This window comes from Thamnophis sirtalis, unplaced genomic scaffold (assembly GCF_051295495.1).
Source record: "Thamnophis sirtalis isolate CommonGarterSnake01/CBP01778 unplaced genomic scaffold, rThaSir2_p1.2 scaffold_7, whole genome shotgun sequence".
In the NCBI taxonomy this organism is placed as follows: Eukaryota; Metazoa; Chordata; class Lepidosauria; order Squamata; family Natricidae; genus Thamnophis; species Thamnophis sirtalis.
The window spans coordinates 39,593,595-39,618,472 of NW_028261387.1; the positions used below are offsets into that span (position 1 = coordinate 39,593,595).

General features: G+C 40.3%; 2 protein-coding genes and 1 pseudogene across 2 annotated transcripts in view; 2 read left to right on the top strand and 1 right to left on the bottom strand.

Moving 5' to 3' along the window:
* Positions 1-10: 10 nt before the first annotated feature.
* On the bottom strand, positions 11-22,981 carry HECTD3 (HECT domain E3 ubiquitin protein ligase 3). Its single transcript, XM_014066305.2, has 21 exons — positions 22,536-22,981; positions 21,446-21,606; positions 20,877-20,969; positions 20,451-20,586; positions 19,480-19,595; positions 18,407-18,520; positions 16,733-16,815; positions 15,816-15,981; positions 14,065-14,146; positions 13,084-13,266; positions 11,090-11,142; positions 10,644-10,708; positions 9,901-10,004; positions 5,004-5,123; positions 3,578-3,667; positions 2,992-3,198; positions 1,913-2,042; positions 1,546-1,620; positions 1,026-1,107; positions 843-914; positions 11-386 (listed from the first exon to the last, which is right to left on the bottom strand). Exons 1-21 carry the CDS (start codon positions 22,890-22,892, stop codon positions 302-304), a joined length of 2,574 nt encoding a protein of 857 aa, XP_013921780.1. The 5' UTR covers positions 22,893-22,981; the 3' UTR covers positions 11-301.
* LOC148044618 (U2 spliceosomal RNA) lies at positions 2,189-2,294 on the top strand (annotated as a pseudogene).
* The window catches only part of UROD (uroporphyrinogen decarboxylase), a 37,520-nt gene continuing 35,599 nt past the window's right edge, over positions 22,958-24,878 (top strand). The window contains exon 1 of the mRNA XM_087719762.1: positions 22,958-23,846. Within this exon, the coding sequence (XP_087575888.1) occupies positions 23,740-23,846 (107 nt within the window). The 5' untranslated portion in view covers positions 22,958-23,739. The remainder of the gene's footprint in view (positions 23,847-24,878) is intronic.

The window sequence follows — 24,878 nt, forward strand, 5'->3', positions numbered from 1 at the left end:
AGACTCCTACTACAAAGCAGTATTTTACTTTATTTTTAGTATTTTCTCAGAGAAGGAAAAGTAGCATTACTAAATTATTGAATCACAAATCTTATCTAGCTTTTCACTAGCAAGAAGCCTTTGCTCAAGCCTCTCTTGAAAAGCAGCATGTTAACATAATCTGATATTTTATTTTCTAGATATGTACACCCATATACACTTTGTGGAAGGGGGGTCAGGATGAACAGAGTGCAAGAGCTTCTTCCAGGTAGCAAGGACAAAAATCAGACCACCGTCAGCAAGACCATCATCCTTCCAGGTTTCAGTCTTCCCATGGACTCATGTCCGTATCAATAGCCACACAATTATAAGCTGCATAACGCAATTTTTCTTCACAAACTTTGGCACTAGAAATTAAAAAAAAGGTTAACATTTCTAGGTATCCTGAAAATTCCCAGTACATCTCTGGCTTACCTGTCTATAATTGTTCAATGAAAATTACCTTGCTATCATAGACTCCCGGTTTGCCTGTGTTGTGTTATAGATAAATACTTTCTTTCTTACATTTCTCTAGTTCTTCCACTCTATAACTGTCTTCTCATTATCTACTGTAAATATCACTTCCCTGGTCAGCATGGAACAGTCCTTTCTGTTCTGCTATTATATAATCTCCCCCAAATTGTCTTTCTTGTGTCTCTGTCTCACAGTGGTGGGGAACGATGGCCCCTTTAGGACTTGTGGATTTCAACTCCTGGAATTTCCGAGCCAGCATAATTCTTGGAGTTGAAATCCGCAAATCATAAAGAGGCCATTATTCCTCACCTCTGCTCTACCATAAAAAAGGTTTCTAGAGCAGGACTTACGAGGCATAGTTGGGCAAAAAGAGCGTGCTGGAGCAGGTGGATGATTCAGGGAGGGCATCAGTGGTCTCCGAGCTTGGCCATAAGACAGAAGAAAATAAGGTAAGTCAGAAGAATCTACCAGATAATAAAACTGCAAAGGACCAGAAATCAGTCTTCTCTCCCAAAGAGAGAAGCAGGACTCACCCCAATTTATCAGGATAGATGTAAATTCGAGCTGGAAGTCTGCTTCTCCCCGTAACAAATCTCAGAAAGCGACTACGATCCTCTAAGGAGAAAAGTACATGGCTTTCATCAGTTCATCACGTCCCTCTCCATAATATACCTCCCTCAACATGGTCTCAAGATGCTGGCCTTGGAAAGCAGGAATTACTTTTTATTCAATGAGTCAAAATGTAACTTGTAACCACATACAGTACATGCTAGAAGTTGTGATAACTTTTCACCTTCTCTCTTCTGCTATAATTTACTTAGTCTGACACCACTTCTCCCCTCGTTATCTGAAATAATGGGTTTTTTTTAAAGAAAAGAAAAATGTTTACAGCAAGTTCAGTTCTCAACAATGGGTTCTGCAGGAGAGTCTATGGCACTTATCAATGGGAAAAGTTTCTTAAAATATGCTTGACTCTGCAAACATTTAATAAATGGCAGAAAATCCCTTATATCCACTATTACACAACAGTGAACATTTGTTTATCCTGCTCACCATTAGTAAAGTTGTTCAAGGCCTCCCAAAAGTACTGAATTCTGGTGTCTGATGGTTCAAAATCCTCAAAGCGAGCTGTGAGAAGATAAAAACAAACAGTGCAGAAACAGTAATGCCAATTACATACCAAGATCCAGCTGGTTAGAGAGGAAGAAGTATTCATTAGTTGAGAAGCAAAAGATTTTACTAAATTAGCTCAAACTCACCACACACTTTTTAAATAAAGTAATTGTGCTGGGATTCTGTACTAACTAGCAACTGCATGTGGAGCGAACAGTAGGTACAATGAAGAACATGTACAATATATTCCTCAAGATGAGAGCATTCTAATATACAACAGCAAGTCCAAGTATCAGAGATAACATACTGAGTTTCTTCAAGGCCTCAACTGTAACTTCTGGGTCACCACAGACCTTCTTCTCCAGTTCCTGCCAAGTGAGGAGATCCAAGACAGCCTGAGGAACTACCTTCAGAAGTCCAGCCTGCATTGCTGCAATCTGGGAGAAGATTAGGAAAAAGAAGTAAGAAAAAATATGTAAGATCAAAAAAAAGATATGTAGGAAAAAAGGTCTTACAAAAACACACAACTGTTTTCTGACAAATCCATGAGAATGTATGGTTTTCTCTTAAATTTTCTTCAATATTACCTCTGTAACATCTGTGTAATATCTGTTCTTATCAGTTTAATATCTGACATGTTCTCTATTAGAAGACTACATATTAAATGGATTTTGGAATTGGGAGACAAAGCTGCAGTGGCACAGTGGTTAGAGTGCAAGGTTCCACCACAAATGCGCGCACAACAGAAGCGCGCCTGACTAAACCGCGGTGTCTAAAGCGCGGTGACAAAACCGCGCAATGAATGAGCGACTAATTAGCCCTAAAGCGCGCCGACAAAAGCGCGCCGACAAAAGCGCGCCGACAGAAGCGCGCTGTAACGTAACCCTCAACCTAACCCTCAACCTAACCCTAAACCTAACTGTAAATCTTACCTTAAATGAAATTGCGCTTCTGTCGGCGCGCTGTTGTCGGCGCGCTGTTGTCGGCGCGCTTTTGAAATCGCGGTTTTAGCGCCGCGGTGTTGTCGGCGCGCTTATGACGTTCGCGCTTTTGACGGGTCACGAGAGTGCAATACTGCAGGCTACTTCTGCTGATCACGGGCTGCCAGCAGTTTGGCAGATCGAATCTCACCAGGCTCAAGAATGACTCAGCCTTCCACCCTTCCGAGGTGGGTAAAATGAGGACCCAGATTGTTGGGGGCCATAGGCTGACTCTGTAAACCGCTTAGAGAGGGCTGTAAAGCACCGTGAAGCAGTAAGTGCTAGTGCTAATAATCAATTCGCTTAAATATTGTCCAACAGCTCCTAAAACATGTTGATGCAGACCGATGATAAACTATAGGGAAAAAAGCAATGATTATACTACTAAAATGCCACAATGAATTACCTGTTCCTTACTCTCATTCAGCCGTGCTTTCTGTACCAGATGGATGAACTCTAGCCGATCCTCATAGTGTACTACAGTGCGAATGCCACCAGGAATAAGTTCTACCATGCGCTGGTCACTCAGTACGGTGGTATAGGTCAACTCATTTCCAAACTTGAATTCAAAGGTCTCCTTGTCCATTCCTTCCATCATCTCCAGAAGTTTTACCTGAGAGCATGGAAAGAAACCAAGAAAATTAAAAAGCAATCGCTGGGATTCTGATTAAATTGAAGCCGTCATTATGTGGTGTAGTAACGTAGGGTCAAAGTGTTTTCAAAAGGACAAAAAATTATTATTCTTAAGAGATACATTTGATGGTTTTGACAGATGTTACAATATTTCTAGGTTATCTCCACTACAAAAACTAAGGTGTAAGGATGTTCTAGCCCTCCTTCTCAATGACTATTAAAAAAAAAAAAACAAGCTCAAGCCACCAGCTCAATTATGTATTGTTCCATATTTCTAGTCCCCAACAGCAAGTAAATGGAGAGAAGCCTATACATCAGTTTTTAACCCTGAAACAGAAACACTACTACTCATGACTTACCAGCATTGAGTCAATAGCAGGGAAATCCTTATTCCAACTCACTTCTTCACCTGTCAGTTGCTTCCAAACAAAGCCAGGCAAGGCAAGGACCTTGAACAGAAAAGAAGAAGATAAGCAGAATTTTAAGGGTAGTTGCAAACATTTGGGTCTCTCTACATCCAAACAAATTCTTCAAAAATAGAGCGAAGATACTCTTTTATTTCAAATATGGCTGCTTTGTTTCTGTTGTGATAGGTTTCAGTGTTTTTCAGTATCTTGAAATTATTTTAAGTGCATTTCTTTTTGTCAGCTGCCTTGAACTTTTTATTAAAGTGGTATTTAAAAAATAAAATTAATAAATGTATATACATAAGAATAAAACAGAATATTGTCTCCAATTTAAGGCATTAATTCAACAGAATACCATAATATTAGGCAATGAAATGGGCAGTAGGAATAATTCTGAGAATAAAGGGAGGAAAAAGCACTTTGAAACTTGCAAAATTTTGTCACTGTAACCTTATAATAAAATAGAGTTCTTTGGCACCATAGTCAGGTTTTTTGGAAGGGCTGTAGATGCTAGGGCTAAGGAACTTACTATTTGTATATTACAGACGTTTATGTCCAGAATTGGGTCAACTGTCCTCCATTAAAGAGAAGGATAATTTGTACTGAGAAGGACCCACTATAAACATTTATAGTTTAGCATTTCCCCTTCCTAACTGCATACTATGTTCAATGGTCAGGTAGAAGGTGCTTTATTGCCAATGCATCTATTTGTAAAAACACTTAAATTTGTGACAGCGAAATAGGAACTATTGTCCCAAGTTATCTCAAATGTCTGATGAGAATATAGGCTCTATAGAAAAGAGGGTTGTTGGTTAGTTCTTTGCTGTGCTGATTTACAGTTTCAGATAGAAAATGTTTGATAATTGTTTGATGTGAAAAAGAGACAACTTACACTTAACCCTAGGCTATTGCAAAATTCTAAATTAAAAAAGAAACAAAGTTTTTGAATTAACAAACCAAATGCATCTATGAAAAGGAATAGCCATAAACATAAATAAAGGAATCCCAGAGAAAAGGGAACATATGCCTCAACGAGATCAACAAATAAGAATGAAACATTCAACTTCAAGGAATAGATAGTTGTTCTTTCTGGAATGACATTTTTTCAATATCCCCCACGTTCCGTGACATAAGGGGAGTAGACTTGCAGGTTAACAATTTGTAAAGACATGGAAACATCTAACATTCCCCATTTTTGTTCCTATAGTATATTGGACACAAAAGAGTGATAATTTTTCATTCTTTTAAATGATTACATAAATGAAGGACAGAGCACATGCTCAGAAAACATATGTCTACAGAAAGTATGAAGTTACTTGAGAATGAAGAAATATGGCTTCTGGTGTCAAGGAAAAATTAGTCAATATTGGATACTAACCAGAAATTCTTTGCCGCGTAGAGCTGCACCCATTATTTGCCCAATCCATTCATATTTGAGGAATTCCTTACAGGATGGGTTTGGGACATACATGTCTCGGGCCTCTCCAGTTCCACTGCCCTAAAATGACAAATATCTTATTTAAAACAATCAACTAAGTAACAGTGTAATTATATCAGCATAACTCCATACAAGAACTCCCAATTCAACACCATAGCACCTAGCAATACATAATCCACCAAAGGCCAACAGAGGCACTGCAACTTTTTCTGGCACATGTTAGTGCCTTAACCTGGACACAAGAAATTTAAAAAACAAACAAACCTTGATCTGAAGCACTTTTAACACACTGAAAAGAACAAGCAGGTGTAACAGATAAAATACAGCTCTGAAACACTTAATCGAATTTTCCTGAGGCTGGAGGGTGGAGCTCCTGGCTGCGAGAGGGGAGTGAAAGAGATCCATAGGACTACAATAGAGTAAAACAGTCTCATTTCATTTGAACTTTCCTGAAGCTGGAGGGTGGAGCTCCTGGCTGCGAGAGGGGAGTGAAAGAGATCCATAGGACTATGGTAGTGGCCTAACGGCACGTGAATCATATATCTATAAACCAAAAATAGCAATAATACATTCTGGGTTAATGCGCTTGAGACTGTGGTTTTATTTCAAAATGACCGTCTTAGTTCAATGTAATAGTTGTTTTGCACCTGTCTTTCACAGTACTCTTTTCAAATTTGGATACTGTGCCCTTTGTAAACAAATTACTAGATTACATAGACACATTACCTATCTTGAATCTCTAATCTGTGCTCTCCAAGCAGAAATTAGGTGCCCAATTCGGCCATTCCACTCTATGGAGATGCCACTCTATCAGCCCCCTCTACCGCAAAGATCCCGCAAGAGAAGAGCAGTCTGGACAACTGTGGGATCTGGCAGGATGAGAGCTGTGAACCATAAATACTTTTGCTGTGTCCCAGCATAACAGATATAGCGCCCTTGCTGACCTTAATGGGGACACTAAAGTGACAGGTCAAGGTAGTTGTGATAATGATGACTCAAATAAGCAGGGGACCGTGGTCCAAAACGAAGAACTTACTTCGGAAAGGCAAAAGTGTGAATCAGGTATCACACATTAGTTGCACAAGAAGAGCAAGGTATCCAAAAAGAGAAGTCACCTTCTGGTTGGTGATTCAGTCGTAAGGGATGTAAATTTAGGAAAGGATATGAAGGTTTCGAAAGAGGTCAGGTGTCTGCCAGCTGCTACTGCCAGCAGAGAAAAGAGGCGTATTCTTAAGATAGTCAAGAATGCAAGTAAGGACTGTGATGTTGATGCTATTATACATCTTGGCACAAATGATCTGTCCCAAAAAGATGTATTTTCTGTGCAGAATGATTTCCAGAGCTTGGGGTATGAACTTAGTAGTATAGGTTGTAGGCTTATCTTCTCAGAGGTTATACCAGTATATAAGGAACAAAAAGGGAAGGGCCAGCGTATGGCAGAGTTTAATGTGTGACTAAAGGAGTGGTGTAAAAGGGAAAGTTTTGGTTTTATTAGTCATGATCCCTGCAGCTGGTCCAATGAAAAACTGTACAAAAGAGATGGTTTGCACCCATCCAAGAAAGGGACTGAGTTACTTGGCATTAAATTCACAGATTTTCTGGATAAAATTTAAACTGAACAGCGGGGACAGAGAATTAATTGATACAGAACATTTCTGTCCCCACCAATCTAAAATTCATAGGGTTATCAGTGCATGTAACATAGATGTTTGTGCGGGTAAGATTATCAGTCCTGCTGTCAAGCAAAACCAAGCATTTAATAGTGAGTGCCATACCATGTGCACAAATCACACAAGTGGCAAGACAATAGGGGCAGTCAGGCATAACACAGGTTATATAGACAGTAAACACAGGGTCAATTAGAATGGACTCAAATGTCTATACACCAAAGCACAGAGTATGAGGAATAAACAGGGTGAATTAGAAATTCAAGTAAATGAGGGCAGATATGATATTGTTGTCATTACAGAAACTCGGTGGGATGAAATCCACAATTGGAACATAGAGCCAGAAGGATTTAAATTATTTAAAAGAAATAGACCAAATAAAAGAAGAGGTGGAGTTGCACTATATATACGAAATAACTACATCTCTACAGAAATAGAGCACAACAATGATGAGAACTATCTTGAATGCATTTGGGTCAATATTAAAGGGGGGGAAAACAACATTGCCATAGGTCTATACTACAGGCCACCCAACCAAGCAGAGGAAGTAGATGAACTTTTTGCTAGTCAGCTAACTCAGGTATGTAGGAAGCACACGACAATAGTAATGGGGGATTTTAACTACCCTGACATCAACTGGGAAACAAACTCTGCACCAAGTGGAAGATCCAACAGGTTCCTAACAAACCTAGCAGACAACTTTGTTTCCCAAAAGGTAGAGAAGGGAACAAGGGGATCGGCCATATTGGACTTAATTCTCACTAACAGAGAGGAAATGATAGAAGGTGTTGAAGCTACAGGAACCTTGGGGGCAAGCAATCATGCAATACTGGAATTCAATATTATGCAAAAACAAGTAGTAGAACAAAGTCAAGCTAGAGTATTGGACTTTAAGAGAGCTAATTTCAATAAACTTAGAGAGAGTATGGGAAGGATTCCATGGATGAGAATCCTCAAGGGGAAAACAACTCAAGAAGTTTGGGAAATTTTGAAAAATGAGATTATAAAAGCCCAGTTTAGCACAATAGCAATGAAGAAGAAAAATAACAGTACCCAAAAGAAACCAGCATGGCTGCATAGAGAACTCTGACAAATTGAAAGACAAAAAGGATAAATATAAAAAGTGGAAAGAGGGGGACATAACTAAGGCAGAATATCCGCAAATAGTCCGAGCCTGTAAAGATGAAGTGAGGAAAGCTAAGGCTCACAATGAAGAAAGGCTTGCCACAAAAGTAAAAAATAACAAAAAAAGCTTCTTCCAACATGTTAAAAACAAGAAAAAAAGTTAAGGAAACAATTGGTCCATTGCTGGGAGAAAATGGCAAGAAGGTGACAAGCAATAGGGAGAAAGCAGAACTATTTAACTCACTGTTTGCATCTGTCTTTACACAAAGGGAAAAAACATCCAACCTATCAAAAAGAGCACCATAAAATCAGATTAGGAACACAAGTTGAAATAGGGAAGAAAATGGTAAGTGTGCACCTGTCTACCCTAGACGAGTTCAAATCACCAGGACCGGATGGATTACACCCCAGGGTTCTGAAGGAACTGGCAGACGAGATCTCAGAACCACTGAACTATATCTTTCAGAGATCCTGGAGCACCGGGGAACTGCCAGAGGATTGGAAAGAGCGTGTGTGATTTCCATCTTCAAAAAAGGGGAAAAAAATAGATCCAGGAAACCATAGACCTATCAGCCTGACCTCAATACCAGGGAAAATTCTGGAAAAGATAATCAAGCAACGAATTAGCAAACACCTAGAAGTAAACAAAGTAATAGCCAAAAGCCAACATGGGTTTGTCAAAAACAGATCATGCCATACTAATCTTATTGCATTCTTTGACAAAGTGACAAAATTAGTGGACCAGAGGAATGCCGTCGATATAATTTACTTGGATTTCAGCAAGGCATTGATAAGGTAGACCATAACCTACTACTAGACAAAGTAGAAAAATGTGGGTTAGATAGCATCACCACCAGATGGATTCGTAACTGGCTGACCAACCGCACTCAATGTGCAGTCCTCAATGGAACTGCATCTACATGGAGGGAGGTATGTAGTGGAGTACCCCAATGCTCTGTTTTAGGCCCAGTACACTTCAACATCTTCATCAATGATCTGAATGAGGGGATAAATGGGGAACTCATCAAATTTGCAGATGACACCAAGATGGCAGCCAATACTCCAGAAGATAGGCTTAAGATACAGAAGGATCTTGACAAACTTGAACATTGGGCACTATCTAACAAAATGAAATTCAATGGTGAAAAAAGTAAGGTTCTACATTTAGGCAAGAAAAATGAAATGCACAGGTACAGTATAGGTGGTACCTTGCTCAATAGTAGTAACAGTGAGAGAGATCTTGGAGTCCTAGTGGACAACCATTTAAATATGAGCCAGCAGTGTGCAGCAGCAGCCAAAAAAGCCAACACAGTTCTAGGCTACATAAACGGAGGGATAGAATCAAGATCACATGAAGTGTTAATACCACTTTATAATGCCTTGGTAAGGCCACATTTGGAATACTGCATTCAGTTTTGGTCACCACGATGTAGAAAAGATGTGGAGACTCTAGAAAGAGTGCAGAGAAGAGCAACAAAGATGATTAGGGGACTGGAGGCTAAAACATATGAATAACGGTTGCAGGAACTGGGTATGTCTAATTTAATGAAAAGAAGGACTAGGGGAGACATGATGGCAGTGTTCCAATATCTCAGGGATTGCCACAAAGAAGAGGGAATCAAATTATTCTCCAAGGCACCTGAGGGCAGAACAAGAAGCAATGGGTGGAGACTGATCAAGGAGAGAAGCAACTTAGAACTGAGGAGAAATTTCCTGACAGTTAGAACAATCAATCAGTGGAACAGCTTGCCTCCAGAAGTTGTGAATGCCCCAACATTGGAAGTCTTTAAGAAGATGCTGGATAGCCATTTGTCTGAAATTGTATAGGGTTTCCTGCCTAGGCAGGGGGTTGGACTAGAAGACCTCCAAAGTCCCTTCCAACTCTGCTATTGTATTATTATTGTAATTCAATGGCATCAGGAAAGGATCCAGAAAACTGAGTGTTGTTTCTTTGCCATTAATGCCCCTGACACTCTATTTTCTTCTTAGGTAGCTTTTAAACCTGAAAGACTTGATCTATTTTTGGTTTGAGCAAAGAATGGCACCTGATTGGATGTGCGGACAAAAAAAGGCAGTGGAACAGGCGTCTCAGATGAACTAGGACACAACTCTTCAGACATATCAGCAATGCTGTCCCGGAAACCACCACCTGAAAGAAAGAAAACAAACAAAGAAAAATAAAGGGGAGCCCATTTTACATTTTTGCCAAACATCAACTTTCACTGGATTTCTGATCTTCCCACTCCCATCACTTTAGAAAGTCTATTTTTTTTGTGGGGAGATTACATCCAGGGAGCGGGGGTGGGAATAATCAATGACTTGCTTAATCTACTCTTATATGGTCAGATCTTTGCAGGACTATTGTTCTAACAATAAAATATGATATTCCTAAAAATACAACTACACAATAGTTATTTTTCTGGCTGTTGCAACAGCCAAATTTCCACGTCTGAAATCCTATAACCTGGATTATGTCATGCCTATCATCCAAACATGGTCCACAGAAAATCCAAATGCTCAATTACAAATTATCAAAATCAATAATATCTGCAGGTACCATTGTGATAATGGTGGGCACAATAAAATAGCACGAATTGGGAGCAAGGAACAAAATAAAATGAAAAAGGTTATTTAGACCTTTATGTGGCCATTTTAATTCCATTTCCTCAAAACTGAAACACAAAGCCATGAAACGTGCTTTTATTCGCCTTTTATTGAACAATGCAGAGCACTAAAGGCTAAATTTAAGCAAGGCATCATTTGGGTCTATGCAGAGTTTCAAACTTACCCTGGTCAATGATGCCCTCAGCAATGAATTTACATTCCCACCATTGATCATACCGCAATGGCCACCTGGGATAAAATAAAAATCAGAGCTATCAAGTGGGCTAGCCATTAATCAAAATATTAGAGCCAATTATGATGAAGATTATATTAACCTGTGATAAAAATAGAATGAAAGTGGCAAAAGTAAGCAAAGGTACATAACAATAGGCACACTGGGTGCAATCCAAAAACAATGGCAATGATGTTACCTAGCTTGGGTAATAAGAAGTGTGGAAGAAAACAACCAGACTCAGAGAGCACCCAGGATCCCTTTCCTTGAAGAATGAACTTTTGGTTTATTTGCAAATCCTACGATAGTTGTCATCCAGGCCTTTAAATTTCAGATTCCCAAAAACTTGAAATAGAAAAGGGCAAGGAAGAAAGGCAAATGGTTCAAGGATCACACACCTATAATCCAGTGGCTTCTCATACTTGTCAGAAGGTTTCAGGCCTTCATATACCTAGAAAGAGCAGAAAGGGCAGCTAAAGCTTTAACAGTGGAAGAAAATAAAACTTCACAATGGTACTTATAGATGGCAAAGCAAAAATATCCTGCCCCTGAAGCCTCTGAGTGCATTTTAATTCCGCAGGAAACTGGGAGGGAAATGGTACTCAGGACACCAAAAATTACTTTCCTGGGATGCCTTTCTGGTTAAGTAGAGCCACAGCAAATAAAATGAAACAGCCTGTGTGATGATATGGCCGGACCCCTATGTGAGACAACTCAAACTGCAACTCCTAGTTTATTGGCTGGTCTTGGGAAAATTACAATCTTGTGGGCCAATTTCTCAAGTGATGCTAACAATAAAATGAAGGAAACCACTATAGCTCATTGATAGAAGACTAGAACTAGGCCAAAGAGAAAAATGTTAACCTGACACCTCATCAACCACAATTCCCGGGGGGTGGGGTGGGGGGTGGAGGTTATTAGATAAAAGCTCAAAGAAAATGAATTATTTTGATCAGAGGAAGTAGTCCTCACTTAACAATGGCAATTGGAACTGGAGTTTCCGTCACTAGGACACAGAGTTGTGAAACATGAGTCATGTATCCACACAACTTGGCAATGGAAATTCCAGCACTCCCTGCTGTGCCATCCTTAAGCAAATCACCCTGGGTGTCAAATGAGGACATCATGTGGTTGCCATTTTCAACCTCCTGCTTACTTCCCCATTAACTTTGCTTGTAAGATGCCAGGAAAGAAAGATGCACATGGTGAATATGTGACCTTGGAGCATCATGCTGTCACAATCATGAGTTGAGCACCAAGCACCCAAATTACAATCATGTGAGTGTGGAGGGACTGTGATGGCCATAAGCACAAGGACTGGTCATAGCTATCAGTCATTCAGTGCCATCGTTAAGTTTGGATGGTCACTGAACGAGAGGTTGTTAAATGAAGATCACCTGTGGATACCATAGAGTAGCAGTTCCTTTTTGATACAGGGCACCAGTTTCATGGAAGGTAATTTTTCCACGGACTGGGGGAGGATGGTTTTGGTTTGCTTGCTCACCCACCACTTAACTAGTTTAGTGGAAGACAATTTTTCCACGGACCAGGGAGGGGGGATGGTTTTGCTTGCTCGCGTGATGCTCATCTCCAGCTGTGCAACCCAGTTCCTAACAGGCCACAGACCAGTATCAGTCTGTGGCCTGGGGGTGGGGGACCCCTGTCATAGAGCAGCGATCCCCAGCTTTTGTGGCTTGGCGACCCAGTGGGGGAGGGAGAGAACTGGCTCGCATGAGCAGTGGGCCAGCACATAGCGTGAGCAGCACACTATGCCGGTGCACATGCTCATGTGCATGCAGCTAAACTTGCTCATGTTGAGCTGCGCATGTGTGCATGCACACCGGTTAGCCACTTGTGCAAGTTTAGCTGTGCATGCATGTGCACATGTGCACCAGTCTGCCGCTCATGTGGCCCGGTTGCAAATAGACCAAGGCTCGGTAGTGGGCCACAACCTGAGTGCTGCGGATTCGTCATAGAGGACAAAGAATTAAAATTCAATTGTTTACTGGCATCACACATACATGACACATGAAAAATTCCTGTAAAAGTTATGTTATAAACTGAAGGATCAGTTTATAACAGAAGATTGGGAAGTGATGCTTCCCAATCTTAAAAAGGCTGCACCATAGTTGCTTGTTAGCTGTGATATAGACATCAGCAGCATTTCATTCATTACATCAAAATCATAGCGTAAATAAGCACTCTGAAGTACTGAAGGAAATGACTGCTCCTGAATAATATTAGTGCAATCTTTCCTACTTTGGTATTCTTTAGATGCTAAGTTCCATACCTCCCAGAATATCAGACAGCCATTTTGGAAATTATTGTCCCAACACATCTGGAGGATCCCATAGTGGGAGAATGGCATGCTATTATATGTGTTTCCCCTTACCTGGGTGAAGACAGTGTTTTTACAGGTAGGGTCAAGGGCAGGATTGTCGCGATGCTCCATGGCCAGGCGCCGATTGATATAGAGACGTGGCATGAAGTTGGGCTTGCTGGTTTCAGAGTCTTTGAGGCACTGGCTGATTAGCATTGTGCGTCGCTTGGACAGCAACAGAAACTGTTTGATATGCTGTCAAGGGATAAGAATTGGTTCAAAGAGGGCAATACCCCAATATCTAATGCCTCACTTTTCCAGCCAGTTGGGTTCTATCATCATAATCACCACCCAAGTATTCTTGATATACTGATAACTTATTTCTTTTTCCTATCAGAAACACTCTGATATAGGAAAATGTGTATTTAATGAACAGACCCATTCTCATCTTTCATTTAAAAATTTGAATCACTGTTAATTTATTAAAGATTTATGAGCAATCTTGTATAAAAAGCTGCTGTTCATATTTGTTAAATGAGGGCTTGTTAAATGAGGACTACCTGCGGATACCAGAGGACAAAGAATTAAAATTCAATTATTCCATTGAGTTTTAAGTTGCCGTAATAATTTAAATTCAGATTTAAAAGGATCTCATTAGAATGATAAATAGAAAACTTTGTCTGAAGCTTGAAAAATGAACTTGAACATGAAAAGAAAATACAACGTGCCCATTCTTGTTAAAGTGAAGTTAGAGAGCCATCCTTTTTAAAATGCTTGGCTTGCTTATATAATGATTGAAGAAGAGTTCCCCAGCAAGAACATCCTTACATCTTCTCTGCTACATCATTTTCAACTCACCTTCATAAAACAGGATGGCAGTGTCAGCCTGTTCGATTATCTAGTTAGGTTGGAGCAGAGACATTTATTCAACTGCTTCAGTTCTCCCAAGGAAAGGTAGGTTGGGCTACTACAAAATGGTCACCATTACTGCACTGATTGGAGAAGGAAAAAAAACTGATATTGACCCATTAGTAGGATGTTTAGTCACCTCACCTTTAGTTCATTGAAGGTGCTGAGTGTATAGTCCCAGGCTGGTACAAGATGATGAAGCACACTGTCCAAGATCTTGATAAATCTATAGCAACAAAAAGAAACAGCACCCAAAATGTGGAAAAATATCTAAATGATGTACAGTACACTTGCATATACGTGCTAGTCATTCCCAAATCTAGGGGGCGCTGCTCATCTTCGTTTCAAAGCTGAAGAGTCAGCGCTTTCCAAAGACTTCTCTGTGGTCGGCATGACTAAATGCCGAAGGCGCATGGAACGCTGTTACTTTCCCACCAAAGGTGGTTCCTATTTTTCTACTTGCATTTTTACATGCTTTCTAACTGCTAGGTTGGCAGAAGCTGGGACAAGTAACGGGAGCGCACTCCGTTACATGGCATGATTCCATATAATCATGTAAATAAAACAATATTATGATTAGATTTATATTCCATCTGTCCACTAGGTGCTCAAGATAGAACTCTTTTCCTCCTAATTTTTTTCTATGCATCCCTCCCCCACTGAGCATTATTTGTTTATTTCTAAAATGTACCTCCTACCCAAACAAATTATCTGAGCCTTTATAAATAAAACTGTTGGGGGCATGACCATGAAATGAAGAATAGCAATGAAAACTAAGAGAATTCACATGGTCATAATACTAGGAAAGACTAGTAGAAGAATGAGATGCTTGCTGGTTTATGGAAGTAAGCACTCAAATAAGCAGTGCAATCAAAGAGATACAGTATTCCTAGGTGTAATGGTATGTGGAAAAGAGATTTAGAAGAAACCCTCCCTAATTTTTCCACCTGCAAAGGAGACAGGGGCAGAATGATACTTTGAGACTTAAATGAAACTATATAATAAAGTAGACTTGGTTCATCTGGTCATGTTTCCTGTTTCCTGTGCCTAGTAAGGCTGACACCAGTCTAGCAAGTCTCAAAGTGCAATCCTTCTCCCCCCAACCTCCTTTACAGCCTGAGACACTAGAGAGGGTCCAAAGAGCCTTCTGACCTGCCCACTATGCAGCTGTAGGCTATGCTATCTCTTCTCTGACCATTTCCTAGGCAGTTTATCTTTGTCCAGTCTCCCAAGGTTTTCTCCACATACTACCCTGTTTTCCCGAAAATAAGACCTCCCTGGACAATAAGTCCAATCGGGCTTTTGAGCGTATGCGCTAAAATAAGCCCTCCCCAAAAATATTTAAACGCAGGCACAGCCAGTCCCTGCCAATTCCTGGGGGAAGGGGGCGGACATACCCCACGCAGCCCACATGCACCTTCCATCCATGCAGAATGACCTTGCAGAGGCCACTCCTGCAAACCCTAGCAACTGCACCCTTCTCTTAGAGGCGGCCACAAAAAGAGCGGCAGGCCCAGCAATGTTAGGGCTGGCAAGAATGTGCCAGAAGCAGAATTTCCAGCCCTCTCTGGATCAGCTGATCTGCGAGCCGAGGTTAACGGGCCTCCTATACCTAAAAAATAAGAAGATCTTCCTGAAAATAAGGACAAGCATTTATTTTGGGGGTCAAAAGAAAATAAGACCCTGTTTTATTTTTGGAGAAACATGGTATTACACTAGAAGAAAATTGATACACACCTAGGGTGGGATAGTGATAAAAAAATATCTTGATGCTCTTTTAATTAAATCAACTGCTTGCAGAGGCCTCTCACATATTTTCTTATACCCATCCACAGTTGTGGAAATGTGGCTCATTAGAACTTCTTTATTGGCATTCCTAACTAGCACTTCCATACCTCTGCAGGATCACAGCACGCCAATATAGGACATCGGGGTCTCTCCCTTCCAGTCGTGGATACCTCACTAGGTTGGCTGGTTGAAACATGTCTGCATTGAGCCCCAATTCTCGTTGCCGAGAAGATTTGATCTTTATGCCCCGGAGCCGGACATCAATCCCATCATCTGCATAAAAGGAAAGGACCATAGGCAGCAAGCAAATGATTTAAATAAATAAATAATTCCTCTGTATAAATAGATAAGAAATTACTACGGGGGGAAAAATATGGAGCAGAAAAATAATACCTCCAAGAAAATAGCTTTGTTTTTCAAAAGGATGCAGGTCTTTTTTTCAAGAATAGACATGATTTGGATTTCAAGAGACTTGGCAACAAAATTTTCCAAATTAGAGATTTTACCAAGAGAGGTTTTTGCAAACCATAATTGTTAAATCTGGTTTATAAAAGAAAATCTAGTTCTTTCAGATGGACACTAAAGGATGTACTGTTATAAACAGAATAAATTGTTGAGGACTCTAAAAAGAAAGTAAAAATGTTTTTTTGTCTTTTTTCTTTCATCTCTTTTTTCTTTCATTGTTTTTTTTAATTCGGTATAAATGTGTATAGTTTTTATGTTCTTTTTAAAACTATAATATGTATCTGTCTGTCTGTCTATCCCTGCATCATCATCATTTTCATCATCATCATCATCCCCCCTCCCCCCCCCCCGGCAGTTTATTTGCTAATAATGGGCTTTGCTGTTTTCCTCAAGCACAGAGCCCCTAACTGATGTCTTGGGAGGTGTGATAAAGAAACTGTTACATTTGGCTCTTTGTACTTGCATACAGGTGTAAAAAAATCCCAAATTAGAGTTTCAGAATTACCAAATGATCCTCCCAAAGATTAAAAATGTCATCCTCATATTGACACCCACACACCTCTGCATTCCACAATGCGGACTTCAATAACAGGCAAGTGAGTAGTCATGTCTTCCAACACACACACGTCCCCGATGTAGCTCCTAGGGACAAAAAAAAACAAAAATAAAACCCATCTGTTTCATCTTGCATATATAACCTTCTCCTCTGGCAAACCTTTAATTTTATGTACCCTGTTTCCTTCCCCGGATAATAAGACCAATCAGGCTTTTGAGCACATGTGCTAAAATAACCCCCCCCCCCCAAATAAGCCCTCCCTGAAAATATTGCAAGATAGCAGCAGCCATTAGGTGACCACACTCGCCGCCTCCTGCACCTCAAAAATAATAAGGCCAAGTGATTTTTGGGAGGGTTAAAAGAAAATAAGACCCTGTCTTATTTTCGGGGAAACATGGTATCTGAAAACTGGGGACAAGTTACATTGGGTTGTGAATGGGAACTGGGACCCAAAGACTCTCAATTGCGCAAATTGATCTATTAAACTCCATTAGATGGGGCGGGGTTTAGGGTTAGGATTGTGGGGGGATAGATGATGGAAATTTGATTCCTAAAACAGTGGTGTCAGATAGAACATACAGAAGCTTGCCTATAGCTATTATTATAGATAACACTGCCTAGTGTTTTGCATAAATATAACTATAGATAGTCCTTACATAGCAACCACAATTAGCCCTGGCAACTCCATTACTAAGTACTGCAGTCACTAAACTGAAAATCACGTGAATATATCAGGTTCATGACATCACTTCCTATTCAATCGTTAAATGACAGTTGTAAACTGATGCCGTGTGACTGAGACTTGCCATTTTATTGCTGCATTCTCCATTAACTCTGCTTGTCAGGGACCACTCATTAAGCATGTGATCATGTGGCCACAAAACATTGAAAATCATAAATGTAAAGATTAATTGCAAAGCTATTTCTTGTCATACCTTTGTAGCTCATTGCTAAATGAGGCAGTTGATAAGCAAGGATTACCTTTGCAATGTTTCTTTCTATAATTATGTTGATATTAATAACACAGTCCTCTACTTTGATTTGTATGCTAGGCCTTAGGCAACAAGGAATTACATACCAGCAAATTGGCCAAAACTGGCTGGTTGCTATCTCTGTGAGCAGATTGCCAAACAAAGAATTTCTATTCTCTCTACACAACCTGACAATAGATCAGTCCAAAGCAAAAGAGATGGAGTTCTTGTTTCTTACTCTGTTAATTCCAGTCAGGCTAATAAAAGCATCAAGATAGTAATGATCTGTGGGCTTATTCATAATGTTGTTTCCGGCCTTAATTCCCTGAGATATGATAGCAATAGCAATAGCAATAGCATTTAGACTTACATACTGCATCAGAGTGCCAAATTGCAGGCAACCAGCAGTTAGCAGAAGTAGCCTGCAGTATTGCATTCTAACCACTACACCACTTCTTGATTGACCCCAATATCAACAACCAAATATATGAACCACTAGCACTTCACCAGTGGCAACTGGACCATTAATTCCTTGCTTTGCAGCAGCATTTGATCAAGATAATACTCTTCATTTTCTATTCTTTCCATCTCCTTCCGGTATCACAGGAAATGACAAGTTTTGGACAACTGTTAAACCATTTGAATAAAATTTAGGAGGATGACTTCATTCAATTAGCCGCCATCTCCCCTCATGGCCGTGACTCACTCATCAATGCCGACATCACTCAGTTTCTTCAGATTATCACCCTCGCCACCATACACAGCCACCCTTTTTGGCATGAAATTCTCATCTGTTGTATCCACGGTCAAAAAGAGTTTCCTGATAAAAAGAATTGAAACAACAAATGTGAGACAAAGCAAAGGAGTATTAGGAAAACTTTCACAAGCACGAAAGTTCTGTGAAGGCTGGAAACTCACAAGGAGCATTTTTTAAACAAAAAATTCCTGCTTGAAACTTTCTGTTATTAGAATCCCTGTCAATAAAGGATTGTTTGGCATGCTTACAAGCTACCACTGTAGATGTTTGGAAACATGAAAACGCTCTTGGTATCCATTCTTGCAAACCTCTCCTGCAATTTTTAAATCAGAGAAAATATGATGGAAAAGGAAGAGAGAACTGCCCACCTTAAAACAGTTCAATCAGATTCAGTCTTTTTCTGAAATATTATATTTGGATTTTTTTCAAATATTCTTCAGAAAGGATTGGAAAAAATAAGTATATTCTGAATTAAGAAGAGGGGGTATATCCTTCATATTTCTGTGATTCACTTTGTGTCAATCTGAACTTCAGGTCATTGTTAATAGAAAAAGCCACTAAAGAAGAAAAAGTGTTAATCTATCCCTGACATAAAAAGGAAATGGGATTGTAGAACTGTACATTTTCTGATACAGTCTAATATAGTGTCTTAGCCGTACATTTATAGTGGAAGCATTTGAAAACCCTAGCACATTTATTGTGAAAGAAAATTGAGACATTTTCCATTGTTAAGCATTTCTCAATTTTGTTTTTCTGAAAGAAGAATGCCTAGGCACAAATCATGGTCAGACATACAAATTACATTTCTAAATCCATCTTGATATACATTCAAAGGAATACAGAAAACTGAATGAAAGAATAATTGTTTTTCAGGAAGGCCAAATAAATTAGAGCAGCTATCTCTAATTTGCAATCTGTTCCCAAAGACTGATCCTAAATCACTTTGTAGCTAATGACAGAGGAGAAAATCTTGCTTTACAGAGAAAAAGCTAGGAAAGGGAGGAGTGGATTTAATTACTAACTTTATTATGGTTCCTTTCTTCATGTTGAGACGGACCCAGTGTTGGCCTTGGGATCCATCACTCTCCCAGTAGGTGTCCTCATGGTTGTCGGTCAAGTATGAAACATTGAATTCTTCCTAGGGAAGCAGAGCAGTACATTAGCACAGGCTGACATTTGAACCAGCCCTACTTATTCATACAGACACGATGATGAATATGCTTCACTTGAGAAGCATTTCAATGAAGTACTGCATTTATTGCCCTGTTCAGACCCCATTTGGAGTACTATAGGCAACAAATTGGAGTAAGTTCAGAAAGGTCTAAAGTTCTGGAGAGAAAGCTCTCAGAAGAATGGTGTGCGTATATAGAGATACAAATAAGAGGTGGACTTAGTTTTTCTTATTCCAGAGGACAAGATCCAATTGGTTAAAACAGAAGGAGGTAGATACATGGTGCAGCTTAGCAGGAACTTTCAGTGTGTACAAAGCAAAGATGCCCAGGGAAAGATGTCAGACAAAAATGTTCTAGTAGCATCTGCACTGAACAAGATGAGATGTTTGTGGAGTAGATTACCCCTGAGGTTATCATAGTTCTATCTTTCTAATCCTTTACAAAGACTAAAAAGATAGTTCAAAATTCAGAGACAAGCAAATGAAATGTGAAAGTGCTGGATTGCAGTGTTATTTTCTGCTAACATGGCCACACTGGCTAAAAATAATAGAAGTCCAGCATTACTGAAGAGGACCAGTCTAAAGAATAATGGTTATTCTAAAACTAAAATAGATGGTACTTTTATGCTGAGCTGAGCGGGGTAAGCAGACAATGCCTCTCATCCTTCATCATCAACTGTGAAAGTTGCAAGAACGATATTTATAGACAACCTTTAGATTTTGCTTATCAACTACAAATTCATAATCCTTGACAAGAAGTTACAGATGATACTCTGAGGAAGAGTTTCCCCTACAAAGAGATCCAATCTGCTCATATTATACCGTGTAAGAGGAGACATCGATGCTGTCCACGTACTGCTTGATACTACCCAGATTCTCATCCTCCTTGCCAATGTGGTCATAAAGGAAATGTACCAGATCTTCATCACATTCATAGCTCCATGTGGGTGGCACAAACCTAGAAAGCAGTGATGGTAGTCAGTAGCACAGAAGGAGCATTGAGGGGGGGATAGTCAAAAACAGTAATCTATTTATTCCTCCATTCTTAGTCATGTTTTTCATTTCCTCATTCCATAATACATCTTCCAGTGTGTTACTTCAGTCAGCTTTATACCAAAGAACTGTTTCCATTGGTGGTGGATGCCAAAGCCTAACTCAACTCCGTAGGTCAAATCGCTATTCGCAAAGTAATGGCACTGACTAACCCAAGCAACCAGTACCCACCCACACCAAATAAAATAAAATTACCGGAGTCTTTCTACAGCAGCCACATCTGGCTCCATGATTTTTGGCTTTGTTCCAAGATGCAAGGAATATGTTAAATCTACCACCTGTTCCCATCTGGAATAAAAAAAATGCAAAAAAATTATAAACATCAACTCCAGGTTAGAGAAACTGATTGGCTTCTAGGAAAAGTTCTAAGAAAAAGTTATGAGAACAAATCAATATGGACGAATATGTAGCCATTTGTGGAAGGTGTAACAACATTACATTTCTAATCCATTTTGTTATACAATCTTTGCTGTTATACAAATTTATCAGATCCATAATTAATCAACAAATGTGAAACAATTTTTAAAGACAAATGATTCACTAACTAGCATTCGGCAAATGTTATTTTAAAAATGGGCATACCTACATGATTAAGAAAAAAAATAGCCTCTCTCCAGAATCTTCTTTTTGTGCCACACATTTTCTTCTGAGAATGCTGACAACCAAGAGATTCATGGACAAATAACATATATTGCTTACATTCACATTTGCAGTATCCTCCATGAGTCCTCCAAAGCCAACCAAGCAGAAGTGAGATTCTGTACCTGATCACTGGTTTAAAATCCATCCCAAAGAGCTGTTGCTGCCTCTGAATCCTCTCCATAGATTCCACTGGTACCAGCCTGTCTCCACTATCTGCATGCTTACACATAAGAATCCAGCCTTCCTCCAGGTCACAACCAGTCTTGTATTCCTGAAGTTGCTCCTATATGGTTAGAACACAAAGTTACATGAGCAGTAAAGTCTAAGTTGATAAAAAAGAGGCTTCATTACTATAGTACAAATATATAGAATTTAAATATGCAAGATCTTTGCACTGTTTGTGCAGCTCCAATTAAATCCTTATGTGTTAATACCACTTTATAATGCCTTGGTAAGGCCACACTTGGAATACTACATTCAGTTTTGGTCACTATGATGTATGTGGAGACTCTAGAAAGAGTGCAGAGAAGAGCAACAAAGACGATTAGGGGACTGGAGGCTAAAACATATGAAGAATGGTTGCAGGAACTGGGTATGCCTAGTTTAATGAAAAGGCCTAGAAGAGACATATAGCATTATAGTGTTCCAATATCCCACAAAGAAGAGGGAGTCAAACCATTCTTCAAAGCACCTGATGGCAGAACAAGAAGCAATAGGTGGAAATTAATCAAGGAGAGAAGCAACTTAGAACTGAGGAGAAATTTCCTGACAGTTAGAACAATTAATCAGTGGAACAGCTTGCCTCCAGAAGTTGTGAATGCCCCAACACTGGAAGTTTTTTAGAAGATGTTGCATAACCATTTGTCTGAAACGGTATAGGGTTTCCTGCATGGGGGGGAGTGGTGGTGTTGGAGTAGAAGACCTCCAAGGTCCCTTCCAACTCTGTTATTCTATTCTATTCTTATGTAAACTCAGCTTGTATTTTTGTGATAATAAATATGCCTGTACAAATTTCAGAGTCAATGAAATACAGTGAATAAGATGGTGAACTAGAGAAATATCCTGATCAGGATCTATTTGGATCTACTCGGAACTAACGCGGGATCGAAACGGTTTTGGCCCGCCAGGGTTTCACTCCGTTTCTTCGGATTAGCCTCCAGGTCCAAAGGCCGCGCTCGAGAGAGAGAAAGAGAGCCCCGCCTTGTCCCTCACCCTGGTGAACTTCACCCAGAGCCCGTGCCCGTTGCAGTATTCCTCGCCGCTGGCTCGAATGCACGACCCTTTGCGCAGTTCGATGGTGGCCCTGCCCGGACCTTTCCTGATGCCGGGACCCGCACCGGCCGCAGCTTTGCTTGGGCTCTCCCACACAGACAGCAGGCTCCGTCCCGAGGCCGAGGCGGGTCCCTGGGCGCTGGGATCCTTGCAGAGCTTGTACTGCACTTCGCGGGGCACGTAGCCCAAAGCGGCGGGCAGCGGCTCCGCCCGGATCAGGCAGCCGGTCGCCTCGTTCAGGAAGCGCAGCCGGCCCAGCAGCAGGTGCGGAGACTCGCTGTCAGTCGAGGGACCCATCCCGCCTGTCTCGACGGGGTGGGCGGGAACTGCGGCAGCCGCTCCACCGGTCCTCGCCTCTCCTTCCTTGTCGCAGCCGGCGAAAGCGCTACGGCGGTCAGAAGCTTCCTGCTTCCTCCGCTGCCTCAATTCCGGCTGCTCTACCGTAAATCATCCTCTATCGGCGGAACTTAAATCAGGGCGGTCGTGATTTTGCGAGTCCGCGGCGTGGGATTATACCGCAGTTAGCCCGTGAGCGCCGGGGTTCTTGTTCTTTTTGCCCGCCGGGGAGTTTCGAACCACCAACCCATTAAGATCTGCTTATTTTGTCTGTTTCGTACTTTTTGCCCATCAAAAAGTGGGCAAAAAGGACCTTGGAGTACTCATATCTAATGATCTAAGTGCCAGAGCCCACTGTAACAACATTGCCAAAAAGGCATTAAGAGTTGTTAACCTAATCTTGCTGAGCTTCTTCTCTGGCAATATTGTACTGCTAACCAGAGCGTACAAAACATTAGCTAGACCAATTCTTGAATACAGCTCATCTGTCTGGAACCTGCACTGCATATCAGATATTAATACAACTGAACGACTCCAGAGATATTTCATCAGAAGAGTCTTCCACTTCTCTGCTTGCAATAGAATCCTTTATGCCACCAGACTTGAAATTTTGGGTTTAGACAATTTAGAACTATGCCACATTCAGTCTGAGCTAAAGTAGTACATAAAATTATCTGCTACAGTGTTCTACCTGTCAATGACTACTTCAGCTTCAACTACAATACATAAGCACACAATAGATACAAACCTAAGGTAAACCGCTCCAAACTCGACTGCAGAAAATACTACTTCAGTAACAGATTTGTAAATGCCTGGAATGCACTACCTGACTCTGGTTTCTTCCCCAAACTCCAAAAACTTGGTTCCTGCATCAAGGCTTTGGTTCAAAGGCTGGAAAGGAAAGGCATTTATTGGGTAAGGAGGCTGTCCACGATTCAGTTGCTTATTTTTTAAAATTATAAATACAGTAGAAAATGAAAAGCAAACACCTCTGGTGGTTAAAACAGCAAGATAGATGGCAAAACTTCAACTTGTCCAGGAAAAATGTGTTATTTATTGCCTTAATGTCTGGGGTTTGTTTGTTTTTGAAAGAACAAAAAGATGATTTACCTGAGATTCTCCCCTAATTTTCTCTCCATAACTCTGAGAAATAGCGTTGACTGAATGCCCACCCCAAAATTTATAATCCAGTGGATTTGAACCTGAATCTTCCTAGACAAAACTCATCCACCACATTATAGGAACAGGCTTAAATTCTGGTTTATGGTAAGACAGGCCCCGGCCTGAGGAACTATATGTATATTTACTAGTGGCTGTATCCGTATGACACATTAAGCTAGGATGTTACCTGAGTTTATTGAATAAATCACAATCAACTGGATTCAGGCAGCTTTCTAATCTGTAAAAACAGATTATATTGAATGGATTCCATTTTGGGTTAGGGTAATCTCTGAGCCCAGCCCATGCTTTCCTAATCTAGTGGATCAGTGATTATCATACTAATTCTGTCATTTCTGCCTCTTCTCTCCCAGAATCAAGCACCATTTTCTCACTGTCTGTTTTCTTAATAACATTCTAGAATGATTGAAAAAAGCACCTCTCTTAATCTTAAAGTTTCAGCAAGCAGTTTGTTTTGAAGAAAGCCCAAGGCCATATTTCCTGTGGATTAGAGACCTAAGGTGCTGCCTTTTATGGGATCAACCCACCAGTCTAGCTGGTTTACCACTTTTGTTTGGTTGATTGTAGTAATGTTTTAGATTTTCCACACCACCTTTGTATAAATGCAAGGATTGAACTGAGACATTGTAGAAGCAAATGGTTTGCCACTGAACTATGACTCTTTATAGGATAATTACTTTCTCAGATGTAAGTTACATATCAGGTAATAAAATAGCTTGACCAAACATGGATGCGATATATCATGATGTGGCAGCAGTGAAGGGGAAA

Excerpts from the sequence above, each read along its gene's own strand:
- HECTD3 (XM_014066305.2), bottom strand. The coding sequence starts at position 22,892 with ATGGGTCCCTCGACTGACAGCGAGTCTCCGCACCTGCTGCTGGGCCGG. Across the intron at positions 14,147-15,815 it reads CGTGCTGTGATCCTGCAGAG|ATTTATCAAGATCTTGGACA; the intron begins GTATGGAAGTGC and ends TTGTTGCTATAG. Across the intron at positions 10,005-10,643 it reads TGAGGGCATCATTGACCAGG|GTGGTGGTTTCCGGGACAGC; the intron begins GTAAGTTTGAAA and ends TCTTTCTTTCAG.